Source organism: Ochotona princeps, chromosome 19 (assembly GCF_030435755.1).
Source record: "Ochotona princeps isolate mOchPri1 chromosome 19, mOchPri1.hap1, whole genome shotgun sequence".
Taxonomy (NCBI): Eukaryota; Metazoa; Chordata; class Mammalia; order Lagomorpha; family Ochotonidae; genus Ochotona; species Ochotona princeps.
In genome coordinates this window covers 43,105,686-43,118,455 of record NC_080850.1, presented here as the reverse complement: position 1 = coordinate 43,118,455, position 12,770 = coordinate 43,105,686, and the positions used below count along the sequence as shown (strand labels likewise).

Genomic DNA, 12,770 nt, shown 5'->3' with positions numbered 1-12,770 from the left:
CAGCATGTGACACACTACCTTGGTTTGCCCTGCAGTTTTTGATCGTTAAATAGTGCTTCAGATGCAATGGCGCAATGTGCTGTTTGGTTCTTTATCTTGGTGGCAGCTGCACTGCACTGGCCAGGGCTCTTAGGGGACCCTGAGCCCTGGGGAGAGTGGGTTTTAGGCCTGTCCTTCAGGCTCCAGCTTAGGAAGCAAATTTGAATGTGGGAAGACAGAGCCCTCCCGGGAAGGCTGAGCATGCCATCTGCTGCCGGTCTAAGAGGAACAGATTCTACAACAGCCTTTGCTCTACAGGCCTACCCTGCCTCACTGATCTGTTTTCGATTACTTTGAATCTCCATAAAACAAACGACAAAAACACAATTTTCGGAACTGGCATCCCTCCGCAGTGACCCCATCCAAGAGAGAAAAGTTGGGCCCTGCAGAGCCAGCCTGATTTTTTTTTTCTTATTATTCACGGACGCCGCCTTCACAGGGAGTCAGCTGGTTTAAATTCGTTCTGTTATGATTTGTAATATCTAAGTGGAATTCTCTTCAAAGCGTCCTTGATTGATTGACCCTTAGCTGAACGTCTTGTTTTTATTTTGAGGCTGACAATAATGTTTGTTGGCATGAGTTCTGCTTCAAGTGCGTTAGGACATGGTGGAGCTATCTTTATGAGTCACCCCACCACAAAGGAAATATTATTTAAAACCGGGAAAATCCCTTTGATGTGCCCCAACACGCAGAGATTTCTGCGAGTTTTGGAAGCGCGGCCTGCTTGTAAGGCATGGTGTACACTTACACAGTTTTCTCTCCCCTCCCCGGCCCACCCCCGCCTCGGCAGACCACCCATCGCTCGAAAACAGTTGCGCCCTTTCAGCGGCGAAGTGTGTCATTTAGGTTTCGCACATTCATTTGCCGGGCGCTGTGTTTATATGAGGGAACGCCAAACCGAGAGATGAAATGTTACGAGGGTGAGGCACAAAGTGGACTCAATTTTTCTCAAGTTAGGAGATGCCAGTGATTTATAGCTCGGCTCCCATTTTGATTTTTTTTTTTATGTAGCAGTGGAAAGAATTAATAAAATGCACAGCCCTCAGAGCGGCCGAGGCAAGAGTGGCGCAGGCCGGACAGCCAGGCGGCTGGAGTTTTTGTCAGATATTCATAGAATGTTGGAGCAAACATTCTGCTTAGCTAGCAGTGCCCTCCTGAGACAGGACGGCAGCGAGTAAGGAAAATAACAAGATAAATGAAATTTTTGCAGCTGCAAGTAAAATATTGAGAATCTGCACTTTTTTATTGATCTTGATGATCCTATTGCCAAGAGCCACTTTGTGGTGACAAAATATGTTGACAAGTGCATATCTCACCGCCGTGAAAAATGTGCAGCAGGGTTTGCCTGATGTCTGCAGTGTTGTACAAGGAACAAATTGCCCTGCTACAGCCATAGCTCCGTTGCAGAAAGGGGAAATTTAAGGCCCACCAACCCTAAACACTTTTATCTTGACCTTGAGGCTAATATTTGTAGCCATTCTTCATTGAGAAAACCAGTCACTGGCTCCACGTTGGTTTTTTTTTTTTTTTTATTCTGTGGATTTTTCTTCCCAGTAACCGAAGCTGCTGTAACAAGTGTTTATCCCTTGGCCCCCCCAGCCATGCCGTTTCGGAGTGCAATCCCTCAGCCGGAGTCAGGTGCGCCTCCTGTGTTTATCGAGTTTCCATCCATTTCACAGCACAGCTTTTTCCTCTTGTCCTGTACCCAACTTTCAAAGAAAGGCAACAAAGCCGATTTTTATTTCTCTTTATCCTGGTGTCAGAGAGCTGCCTGATTTTATTGCAAATCAGGGAACTCCCCCTGCCATGGTATAAGAATGTACTAAATGCTTTTCCTCCAACTAAGAAATCAGTGGCATGAATTTACATGGGGAGTTCAGGCAGCAGCGTCTCTGTGATTGGCCAAGAGAAAGGGTTTTCTTATCAGTGTGAGTTATATATTGCATATATGTTTATTTTTAAAAAAATACACTCTTGTCTTTCTGCCGTGTCCAGGGCCAAGTGTGTGTGTTTTCAGCCAGAGCCCTGCTGTGGGGTCATGATGGAAATCCTGTGTTCTGTGCAGACTGTACCTGGTTGCTGGGGACGGTCTGATGGGGGTGATATGCTGGTTGTCAACAGAAACTTCTGAGGTGGAGCTGGGCAGAAGTTTGTGGGTAATAACAATGTGATTGGGACACATGAGTCTTACGTGCGACTAAGCTGGTTTTCTTTTGTTTTGAATAGGTCGAATATATTCTACCGAGCCTGTATAGATATCCCCAGGGGTACCGAGCTTCTGGTGTGGTACAATGACAGCTATACGTCTTTCTTTGGGATCCCCTTACAATGCATTGCCCAGGATGAAAACTGTAAGAATTTCTTTTAGCTCTGAATTCACATCTTAACATAACCTGTTTCAAAGAGAATGTTTGAAAAAGTGTTGATTGAGACTCCGCACATGTGGTTCACTGTGGCACTTGGTGCAGACATACACAGGTCTGTCCCACCGCTTCCTTGCCCCCCAATGTCATTTGCACCCTTCTTTGCTTATGCACGACCTCGAAGCCTTGGCCAGAGTTGTAAATCATCACTGGCAGGCAAGTTAAGGCAGCCACTATTCCCAGTGCACCTGCTGTGTGTCTGGTTCGATGTTGGCACCTCAGGGGGTTATGAGAGCAGCTCAAGACACAACTTGCGCTCTGAATTTAGTCTTGGAGCCAGTGTGTAGGAAAAAAATGATGAGAAAATGCCAGTATTGCCCTCTGCAGTCCGTTGTGTGAGCCTCCCTCTAAGCTGGCAGGGAGTGAAGAATGGTGTCCAACTGTCAGGTGTACAGCTGAGGAAAGTCATGTCCTTCTTTGGCTTTGGCTAAAACCATAGGTAGGCCCAGTCTTCATTACCATGACAACCATTACCTTTGAAACAGTAATCTAACACTGAGGCAAGTGTGAACCTGCCACCGCGTTTTTGAATTTTGTGAAAAATTTTGTAACAATTTCAAAAAAAGCTAATTTTGTTTTATCAGTTCTTTGGAAGCCATTGCATGGCGATGTCCATTGTTTGAAACAGGATTGGGTGGCTCTGCTTGCTTCAGTGAGAGTCACTGAACTGGGTGTGTGGATGCCACATTTTCCTGTCACCGCATTCGTTCATGTGTGAACTAATCATTTAATATTATGCTAGGCAGGGAGTTTAGAGATGAAAGATCTGTTTTGTGCCTAGAAAGAAAAATTTCATTTTAAAGAAAATGTTATTTTCCTTTTTCATTTTCCTTCCCCACTTTCTTTCTCTCACACACATACATATGTACATGAGCGCCAACAAAAATGTTGATGATTCCACTGGTCAGAATGCTGATGTTCAAATATTTCTTTCCCGTATTCAGATGCTTTGTCAGAAGTACAATCCTTCAAAAGTACTGCTATCAACTTTCCTTTTCTACTTTACACCAAACCAATCTCAATTAAAAAAAAAAAAAAAAGAATCTTTGGACATATGGTGCATTCCTCTTGCTTCCCAAGTTTCCATTGGAAACTTTCTTCCCAGCGGGGGGCGCTCCTATGTGGGGAGGGGATGTTTTCCTAGGGGGCAGTCTAAGTGCTGGGCGTGAAGGTGTGGTTGGTATGAGAGGCAGATGTGGACGCAGAGGCCTCTGTGCCCTGCCTCCCCTGAAGTTTGGTCCAGGTCCTTGCGTGGCAGACCACCAGTGCCAGCCCAAGTCGTCTGCTGATGGGAGGTCTTGCACAAGCCTTGACATTGCCTCACCTTCTAGCACTGTTGTGAGGTCCTCCTTTTCCTGTTGATTGCCACCTGCCGTGAACTCTGTAGATGTCCTTGTTGTTTGAGTGTTGGAAAATGGGAATAAACTTACAAGGCCCAGGGTTCTACATCATGGAGCACATGGTGCAAAGGTTCATTCTTCATTCATTCATTCACTCATTGCATTCATATTTACTGAGCACCTGTCATGGGCCAGGAGTTTTGCAGATATGCCAGGGAACAAAACGCAAGAATGGTTGCTGTCACAGAACTTGCATTCTGGAAAAGGAGACAGAGTATTGGTATTTACATCAGTAAGAAAATAGGCTGTGAGTTGGTGAGGAGTGTTGGGAAGTGCAGAATAGCAGTAGAGAAGAAGGCAGGAGTTGTGTTTGCCAAGAGGGGCAGGGCAGGCTCTGTTGGGACAGTGCTTCCGGGAATCCAGGGAGGTGGCACCTACACTGGGTCGCACTAGTGTAGATGTATAGAGGGCGGACAGATGGACTCTGCATGCACTTTGAAAGTCTACAACATTTATAACACATTGGATGCTGAGGATGCGGAGCAGATGGAAAGAGAGGGAGAGAGAGAGAGAAATGGGGGGCTGGTGGGCTGGTGGTCAGGCTTGGTGTAAAGACCAGGAAGAAGCTGTTTTACTGAGTTCTGAGGCAGCAGCAGAAATGGGGGCATGACTGCTTAGGGAATGCATTTCTGACTCTGGACGCTGGGGCCCCAGAGTGGGAAGTCCAGCCACAACTGGCTTCTACCTTACTATGCTGTTCTTTGGATGGAGCCAGCCTGGTGGGAAAGTGGCCTTGGGGAAGAGAGTAAGGGGAGGATGGGATGGAGCATTTGGGACCTGTGTGTCGCTCACAACCACCTGGCCACAGGTGGTTTTCACATGTGGCCCTTCATGCCATCGGAAATGTGCTTTCTGGAACAACGCAGGGTTTGCTTCTCAGTTCATCTTTCTTCTCTGTGGTCCAAACCTCTGTGGTGCATTGTCAAGGGTGTTGCTTCAGGGATACAGCACACTGTCCCGGGGCATACACAACATCCTGTAGTTCCCAGAATCCTTAGCGGGAGATTCACAAAGCCCCCATGGCAGCTTGAAACTGGAGCTTCGATAGGAAAGCCGAGCAAGTGCTCGGGTTCTGTTCAGAGGTCTTAGCAGGAGTTAGAGCAGTTTAAAGGGAACAATGTCATTGAATGAAATGCTTTATGGCGACAGTCCTTCTATCCTAGAGTCATGGGACTTGTCATGCCGCATACCAGCAGAGTGCATGGTCAGATAGTGTGAGGTTGATGGCCCACGTTCGGTCTACCTATGGGACAGCCTGTCCCATCCCACATGATTCATGGAGGGACATGCGGCTGTATAGAATCTGTTCTAGAATATTCTCTGTGATTTCATAGCACACCCATGTGAAAGGGCGGAGAGAGCTGTACAGCTGCTCTCACCCCACCTAGAGTCCTTCGAATCATTTCAAATGGATTACACTGCTAAGTCTGTTTGTGTCCCCCTGGGCTTACCACAGAGTAAATTAGGTTCCTTCAAAAGAAGCTTGTGGAGAACAAAGATGGACCTGAGAAAATGCTGGTGCCCTACACGCGGTCTGCAGCAGTCCTGAGACAAGGGCTTAAGGATTTTAGCTCAATCTTTCTTTGCAGTTGAATCTGATACCTGGAGTAAGACCAAAGGAAAGTAGGACCTTGCCTAGTGAAGATTACTGACCAAGCACTTTGGTTTATAGACATCGTTTTCCTCGGGGTTGTTTCAACACCGAAAGCACCCATTTCCTATGGCATGTGTGTGGTGGGCAAGCTCTGTGCAGTGCTCAGCTGAGGCAGGCAACAGGGGCACTGCGGGCACCACAGGGCAGGCCCCCAGCACCTCATACAGGCGCTTGGGCTCTGGGAGCAATTGCCCTGCTGTTTTCTTTGAAAGACATCACAGTTAGCCGCACCATGGAGCTCCACAGAGTGAGAGGTTGAGGGAACGGCCGTGTCGACAGATGGCATCCGCCAGGAGCAGTGCAGCTGCTTCCAGGAGGGGATTAGCTCCTGCAGGGTGTGGAGACCGCACTGCCTTCCTGCTCCTTTCAGAGGAAATGAAAAAAAAAAATCCCTGGGAGTCTAGGTCTCTGCAGCTTTTCCTGCTTGAGTGCATGGAGCCAGGGTAGCAGAGCGCAGAGGAGGTGGGCAGAAGAGAGCCCAGCCTCTCACCTCCCAAGAACAGAAGACGGAAAAGAGCGCCTCTGCTTCGTGACTCCCATCTCCACTGCCTAGGAGAAGGCAAGCCCACGGGCAGGAAGCTCCCTCTCAGCCCTTCCCTGCCACCTTTGGGCATCCCTGCATCCCTGCGTCCAGCAAGAGCAGCTGTGGGCACGCCCCAATGGGAGGCACCATGTGGTGCAGCCGGTCAGACCCTCCCTGAATAAACACAGTCCAGAACGTGGCACAGGGGCCAGCAGAAAACACAATGCAGGGGCCAAGGTCTGAGCCAGGCTGAGCCTGGATGCCACGGAGAAATCCATGTTCTAGATGTCTCGAATACCAACAGCTGGGACAGAACTCCCCACGAAAATCCCCAGAAAGCAAGAGAAGCAGTCCTGGCCCTCAATAGGGAGCTAGAAACATGCTGCCCCCAAGCCCATCAGCCGAGGAGGAACCATCCATCCTGGGCCCCAGGATGTGCATGCGAAGCAGCTGCACCTGCTGAAAGCAGAAGGCACATGGGGAAAGTCCGTGTTACAGGAGACTTGCCTTCCTGGGTGCCGCAGGGGGTCCTGCTGTGGCGCTTCCGCCCCTTGCCACGGGGCTGGTACACGTGAACTCACAGGTGGAAGTTAGAGTGAGCATCTCAAAATCTCTTAACTGGAATCTACTTCTGTCAACGGCCACCACGACACACTCCAACCTGTGTCGCTGACTCCGCTTTGGGTCCTTCTGTCTTTACATGGTGGCAGCCAGCATGGAGTCTCATTTCCTGTCTTAGTGGTGTTTGGTTTTGTTAACAGAACTGTCCCATGGCCCAAAGTCCAGAAAGGCCGATGATGTCACTGTGTCCTCCTAAGAGACACTGAGTCACAAGGAGCAGTTCTTTTGCTTGTGGAGATAACTGCTCATTACAGCATCCAGCCATATTCCTCCTTCCTTTCTCTGGTCACTCTTGTTCTGCTTCCCTCCCTGTTTTACACAAACAGTAACGTAATATATGTGTTGCTTTTCATCCACATCTGATCATTCCATGCCTTGGTGTTAAAACTTTTTTTTTTTTTTTTTGGCCTGCCATGATACTGTCTTAATTTTAGTTCTGGGGCTGGCGTTGTGGCACTGTGGGCTAAACCGCCAGCTGCAACGCCTCCATTCCATAAGGGTCCCGGTTCAGCCCCAGCTGCTCCCTGCTGATGTACTGGGTACTACAGCAGCAGATGGTCCAGTTACATGGGCTCCTGTCGCCCACACAGGAGACCTGGATGGAGTTCTAGTCTCCTGGCTTTGGCATGGCCCAGCTTCGACAGCTGCAGACATTTGGGAAGTGAACCCGTGGGTGAAAATAACTCTGTCTCTCTGTTGCTGTCTGTCTCTCCAAATAGGCAAACAAGCAAACAAATCTTCAAAAAAAAAAAAAAGAAAAAAACCAATTCTTTCATATGAAGGCCCATGGGCTTCATAAATCCTGAGACATATTTTGCATGGCCTGAAAGTGTTTTGCAAAAATAAGAATGCATCTCTGGACTGGCCATGCCCAGTTCATTTTGCTGCCAGTCCAGCCTCCCTGTCTGAATAACAACACAGCTGCGATCAGCCAGTCGCATTGCATTTCCTGCCCCTGTGCAGCTCCCAGCTCTGCTCCACCTCCCTTTTCTGGACACATTGGCCTTCGTCCATTGCTTGATGTGTCCAGAGCTGCTTCCCCCTGGGTCGGGGTGTTGCAGGCCTTGCACAGCGTCTCGTTGGCTTGCCCTGACACTGCCTGCACCCTTCAGCATGCAGGTTCCCCGGGATCGCAAGGGCAGTAGTCCCTAATACAGGCCGGGTCTTTGGGTCCTGATTTTTCGTTTTACAACTAAATAAACTTATTTTTTTATTCCATTTTCCATGGGCTTTTTGTGGTCTTCTCTGCTTTCCTGCTACTCCCTGTTTTGATCTTACGGTGCCATGTCACACCATTTGTTCATTCTCCAAATGATTACAAGGGCGGGAGCTGAGGCGATCTGAGGCCAAGAGCCTGGAGCGTCCTCCAGGTCTCCACACGGGTGCAGGGTCCCAAGGCTTTGGGCCGTCCTCCGTCGCTTTCCCGTGCCACAAGCAGGGAGCTGGATGGGACGTGGAGCAGCCAAGACATGAAGAGAAGCCACTGTTTGCACATGGAGAACAGCCTGCTTAGCCACGTGGCGGCCTCGACTTGTCACAGTTTAATCATTGGGAAGCTTCAGGTGTCTTGCAATGATTGCACTGATAACAACACCACGGAGAGGATTTTAGGTTTGGTGAAGCGGAATCAGTGCTTTCCAGAGAGCATCACTCATTATCTGTCCCTCCGAGGTGGGAGGGCCGGGGGGCTTCCGTTTGCTCTCTCTGCAGCACCTAGCCCAGCGGCAGGCATCGGCAGGTGCTCGGTAAACGCAGGTGCACTGAGTGGGTAGGCCGTGGAGTTAGCCCTGGGCTCACAGTTTCTGAATCCACTCTCTGTGTTTTGCGCTCTCCCCTGCCTTTCCTCCGTCTTCGAGGCTTTGAGCGTGTGCCCCAGCTCCTTGTTTGTGTCTCCATGGCCGGAAGAGGTTTGGCCGTCTTCTAGGGCTCAGAATAAAAAATGTGTTTTCTGACTTTGCTCCCTGTCACCTTCCACTTTCTGCTAGGTGCCACAACCAGTGAGGATTCTATATGCAGGAAGAGCAATCCTTCCTAAAATTCCTGCTTTAAAAAACACGAAAGCCTAGCCCTCTGGGGGCAAGTGCCATGTGATTGCATTGATGAAAATGATGCGTTCCTATTCTTTTCTCCTCCCTAGATTGCAAGTTTGTGTTCATGCCATAGGCTTGAGTTTATTCCTAAGTGCAGTAACGGACTGGGCCAAGAGCAGATACAGTGCAAGCCTTCCCAGTGCTGGAACTCCAATTATGTTTGCTTTGGGAAGGAAAAGAATAAAAGGGATAGGCATCTTATCTCAAGCAATGTCATCTTGATGCTTGAGTGCTATCACTGACGCCAGGAGATCAGACTCCCAAACGTCCTTGATGATTCTACAAGGGGTTAGCTACACACACGTCAGTGTTTCTTTATTACCATCCCACACTAATCATCGCAGACCTTACAGAAATCCCCTGGCCCACAGCTTCCTGTGTCTTCATGTAAGGGTTGTGTGGCCTTAATTTTTGAGAATTGATCGAGCAGGTCACGTTCCAGAAGTGTGAGTGATCAGCCAGGCTCTGTCATCCATGCTTAGAGCTGTATTTCTAATGTTTGTCCCCAAAGGCACAGGGTCCCTCTTCCCGACAGTGGCGCTTCCGGTTGACCTCCCCCCACATGTTGACCTCCCCCCACATCGCTGCATGTTGATGACATGTGTGTTGCGTGGTCTCCCTGCCACACTGTCCTGTGTGACTCACTAGAGCAAGGCATTGTTCGCACACCTACCAGTGGCCCTGCTTTTTTGCCTTTTCCAATTACGGGGTGTACTTGACCTCTGATGCTGCCGTCATTTTTTTTTTTAATTTAAGAAGCGCCAAAATAAGCCAAGCATTCCTCCTGACCTTTTAGTGTGCGCAGTAGATGGTGTTTGGCCAGCGGGTGGGATGCTGGTTATGACATCTGAGCTCCTTCTCGAAGTACCTTGACTCCACTGCTGGCTCCAGCTGCCAGCTCCAGCTTTCTGCGAATGCTGACCCACCCTGGGAGGCCATAGTAATGGCTCAAGAAACGAGGTTCCCACCACACACGTGGGGGGCTTAGATTGCGTTCCCAGGCCTCACCCCGAGACTGCAGGTGTTTGGGGGTGAGTCCATGGAGCTCTGCTTCTGTTGGGTCAGCCCCAGGCCAGTCTCAGGATAGGAAGCTGTGGGCGTCTTCCCTCTTTCCATCCTTAAGGTGACCAGTTCAGGTGCTTGTCCGTAGTCACAAGCCTCGTGCCTAGTGGAGTTGAGTGTAGGCCACCCCAGTCCTGGGGCTGTGCTGCTGTTATTGTTAGACCTATTTATACCACCGTTCTGCTTTGGGAGGCAGAGACACTGAAAGCCAAGGGGATCAGCAGGCTCATTAAAGGCAGAATCACTCGTTGTATCCAAGTCTTTCTTTTTAATCCTGTTTACTTACTAGAGAGAGATTGCCTCCATCAAGTGGTTCGTTCTGCACCCAAATGCTGGCGGCAGCTGGGGCTGGGCCAGACTGGTCTCCCAGGGGCGTGAAGGGAAGCCTGGTGCTTCAGTCACCGTCTGCTGCCTCCCAAGGTTTGCATTAAGCAGGGAGGTAGTGTCTGGAGTGCAGCTGGTCCTCAGACCAAGGACTCTTAGAGGACCTGGGCATCTTTGCTGCTGGGCCAACGCCTGCCCCTGGGGTCTTTCTGACCCCATAGCCCAAGGTGCACGTACTGCTCTGTGCCACCCCAACTCTGCCCTCTTCCTCTGTACATGTTGCCTGGGAACTGTGCTCCACTCAATCCTTCCCCAAAACCTGTGTCATGTTTTCTTGTTCTTTGTCCTCTGGGGCACATTCTGGGTCTCCTTCTAGCCCTGAACTCATTTATTTGATTATTTGTTCAGACTTTGAGTGCCCTCCGAGGTCAGCGCTGAGTGCCCTCCGAGGTCAGCACTGTTCCCGCTATGCCCCAGACCTGCCACACTGTGCCCATCTCCCTTCCGACCCCGCCACCTGCCAGCCATCTCCTCCCTCACCATTCCCCTTCATCTCTGCCCCTGCTTTGTTCTGATCCCCTGTGCTGGGCTGACTGGGTCTGTCTTGGGGGCAGAAAGCCCCCTTCTGTGTTCTGTGAAGGACCACCCTGCAGGGGCTGTTTCTCATTCTTCTCCCGTGTTATGCCTCCTACCTGGATCACCCCCCTCCAAATACATAGGGTGCAGGGTGGGGCTCATTATGTCGTCATGGATGTCTTTAGGCCAAGGTGACCTTCCTGAGGGTAAAGACCACCCCGAGCACATGGTACGTGCTTCGTCTGTGTGCTTGGCCATGTTATTAAATGTGCCTTACCTCCTTGAGCCACCTGTTGAGGATGTCGAGTCCTGATAAAGCAAGTTTTTACAATGTGAGCAGTGTGTGTCTCTGTGCTATCCGTAAGGCTCGTGACACTGACGTCCACCCATTGCTGTCCTCCTAGTGAATGTACCCTCCACGGTCATGGAAGCCATGTGCAGACAGGACACGCTGCAGCCGTTCAGCAAGAGCAGCAAGCTGCCCACCGCCTCCCAGCCCCGCTCTGTCGTCTTCCCACAGACGCCCTGCAGCAGGAACTTCTCGCTGCTGGACAAGTCTGGGCCCATGGAATCGGGCTTTAACCAGATCAATGTGAAGAACCAGCGAGTGCTTGCCAGCCCCACCTCCACCAGCCAGCTGCACTCGGAGTTCAGTGACTGGCACCTGTGGAAATGCGGCCAGTGCTTTAAGACCTTCACGCAGCGGATCCTACTACAGATGCATGTGTGCACCCAGAACCCAGACAGGTGAGCCTGCCCCTGCCCTCTCCTTCTGACCTGGCCTAGGGACTCCCACGGGTTGGCTGTGGCTTCTGGTCCCCAGCTCCAGGCATGCCCTGGCTGAAAGCCCTGTGATGAGGGGTATGTGCCTTCTGGCTGAGGGCCTTGGATGGACTTGTTGGAACCACTGGGAAGCAGGTGCTACGGTGAGGAGCCAGTGGCACCTGCTATGCCATTGTTTTGTCCGAGACTCGGAGGAAGCCGAATAGAAGACGCGTTTATGAATATCACGGATGGAAGACTGGGGTCAGGGTAATTAGAATCCTCTCCATCTTTCAGAGATAATATAGCCGGCTGCTCCGCGGCTGTCACAGTCATTTCAGAGTTCACCTCCAGTGTGCCGTGGGTATGAACTTAATTAAGTACTAAGAGGTAATGAATTGGAATTTTTTGCTTAGTACTATTTTTCTTCAGAGCATGCAAACCCATAAATCCTGTGAAGCTGTCAAAAGGAAATACCTAGTCTGCCAGTGATGTGGAGGAAAACAGATGCCATTTATTCAATAAACTAATATCCACACACAAGAAAAATGTTGACTAGATACCTCAGAGTCAAAGTTGGTTTGAAAGTTTGTCAATAAAGAATTTTATGGCCATGAGCTGAGGATGAAATTTAGCTGAACAAGTGAATTAAAATTTCAGGTACTCTGACGAGTGGCACAGTAGATATAATGGAACTATTATTTATGAATCAAAACTGGTTTATTCAACAGTCTTGATGGCTAGGAGCACCAAAGACAAAAATCAAATGAATTCAATAAGAAGGGACTGCTCGTGTTTTATCTCTACGTCACGTCCTGTGAGATTTGATTAAAACCAGAATATGTAAGCATAGTGTTGGAAAAGTGCTTGGAATTATCAACATAGAAAACAGTTTCGGAAACTAGGATGTGAGACTGAAATTATTTTCTTAAATTTGCTGTCAGTTAACCAGCAGCAAGCCATTTAACTCTTGCTGGCCAGTAACCTACACCTGTTTCTTCTCTCCCCACTTCATGGGGTTTTCTGGGCTTGCCTAGAAAACGCAAGCAGAGGAGGGGAGAGGTGGTGTGCTGCAGGGGAGTGGAGTTTTCAAGAGACAGAATAGCAGCTGGTTAAGTGGACATACGCACATTTGTGTGTGTACAGTTTAATTTGAGCCCTTCTGGAAAGCCCTTTCTCAGCCTTGAGCTCTGCTGTAACTGGTTAACGTGGGAACATTTACAATTGGGCCTGGTAGAGGCAACGCTGTCTAGGCTGCCCTAGAGATGGTACAAGATTTAAAAGTATTTCTTCTTC

General features: G+C 49.5%; 1 protein-coding gene across 1 annotated transcript in view; it reads left to right on the top strand.

Moving 5' to 3' along the window:
• The window catches only part of PRDM6 (PR/SET domain 6), a 96,992-nt gene that overhangs the window by 62,956 nt on the left and 21,266 nt on the right, over positions 1-12,770 (top strand). Inside the window, exons 4-5 of the mRNA XM_004586363.4 lie at positions 2,266-2,390; positions 11,117-11,459. Coding sequence (XP_004586420.2) covers positions 2,266-2,390; positions 11,117-11,459 — 468 coding nt within the window. The remainder of the gene's footprint in view (positions 1-2,265; positions 2,391-11,116; positions 11,460-12,770) is intronic.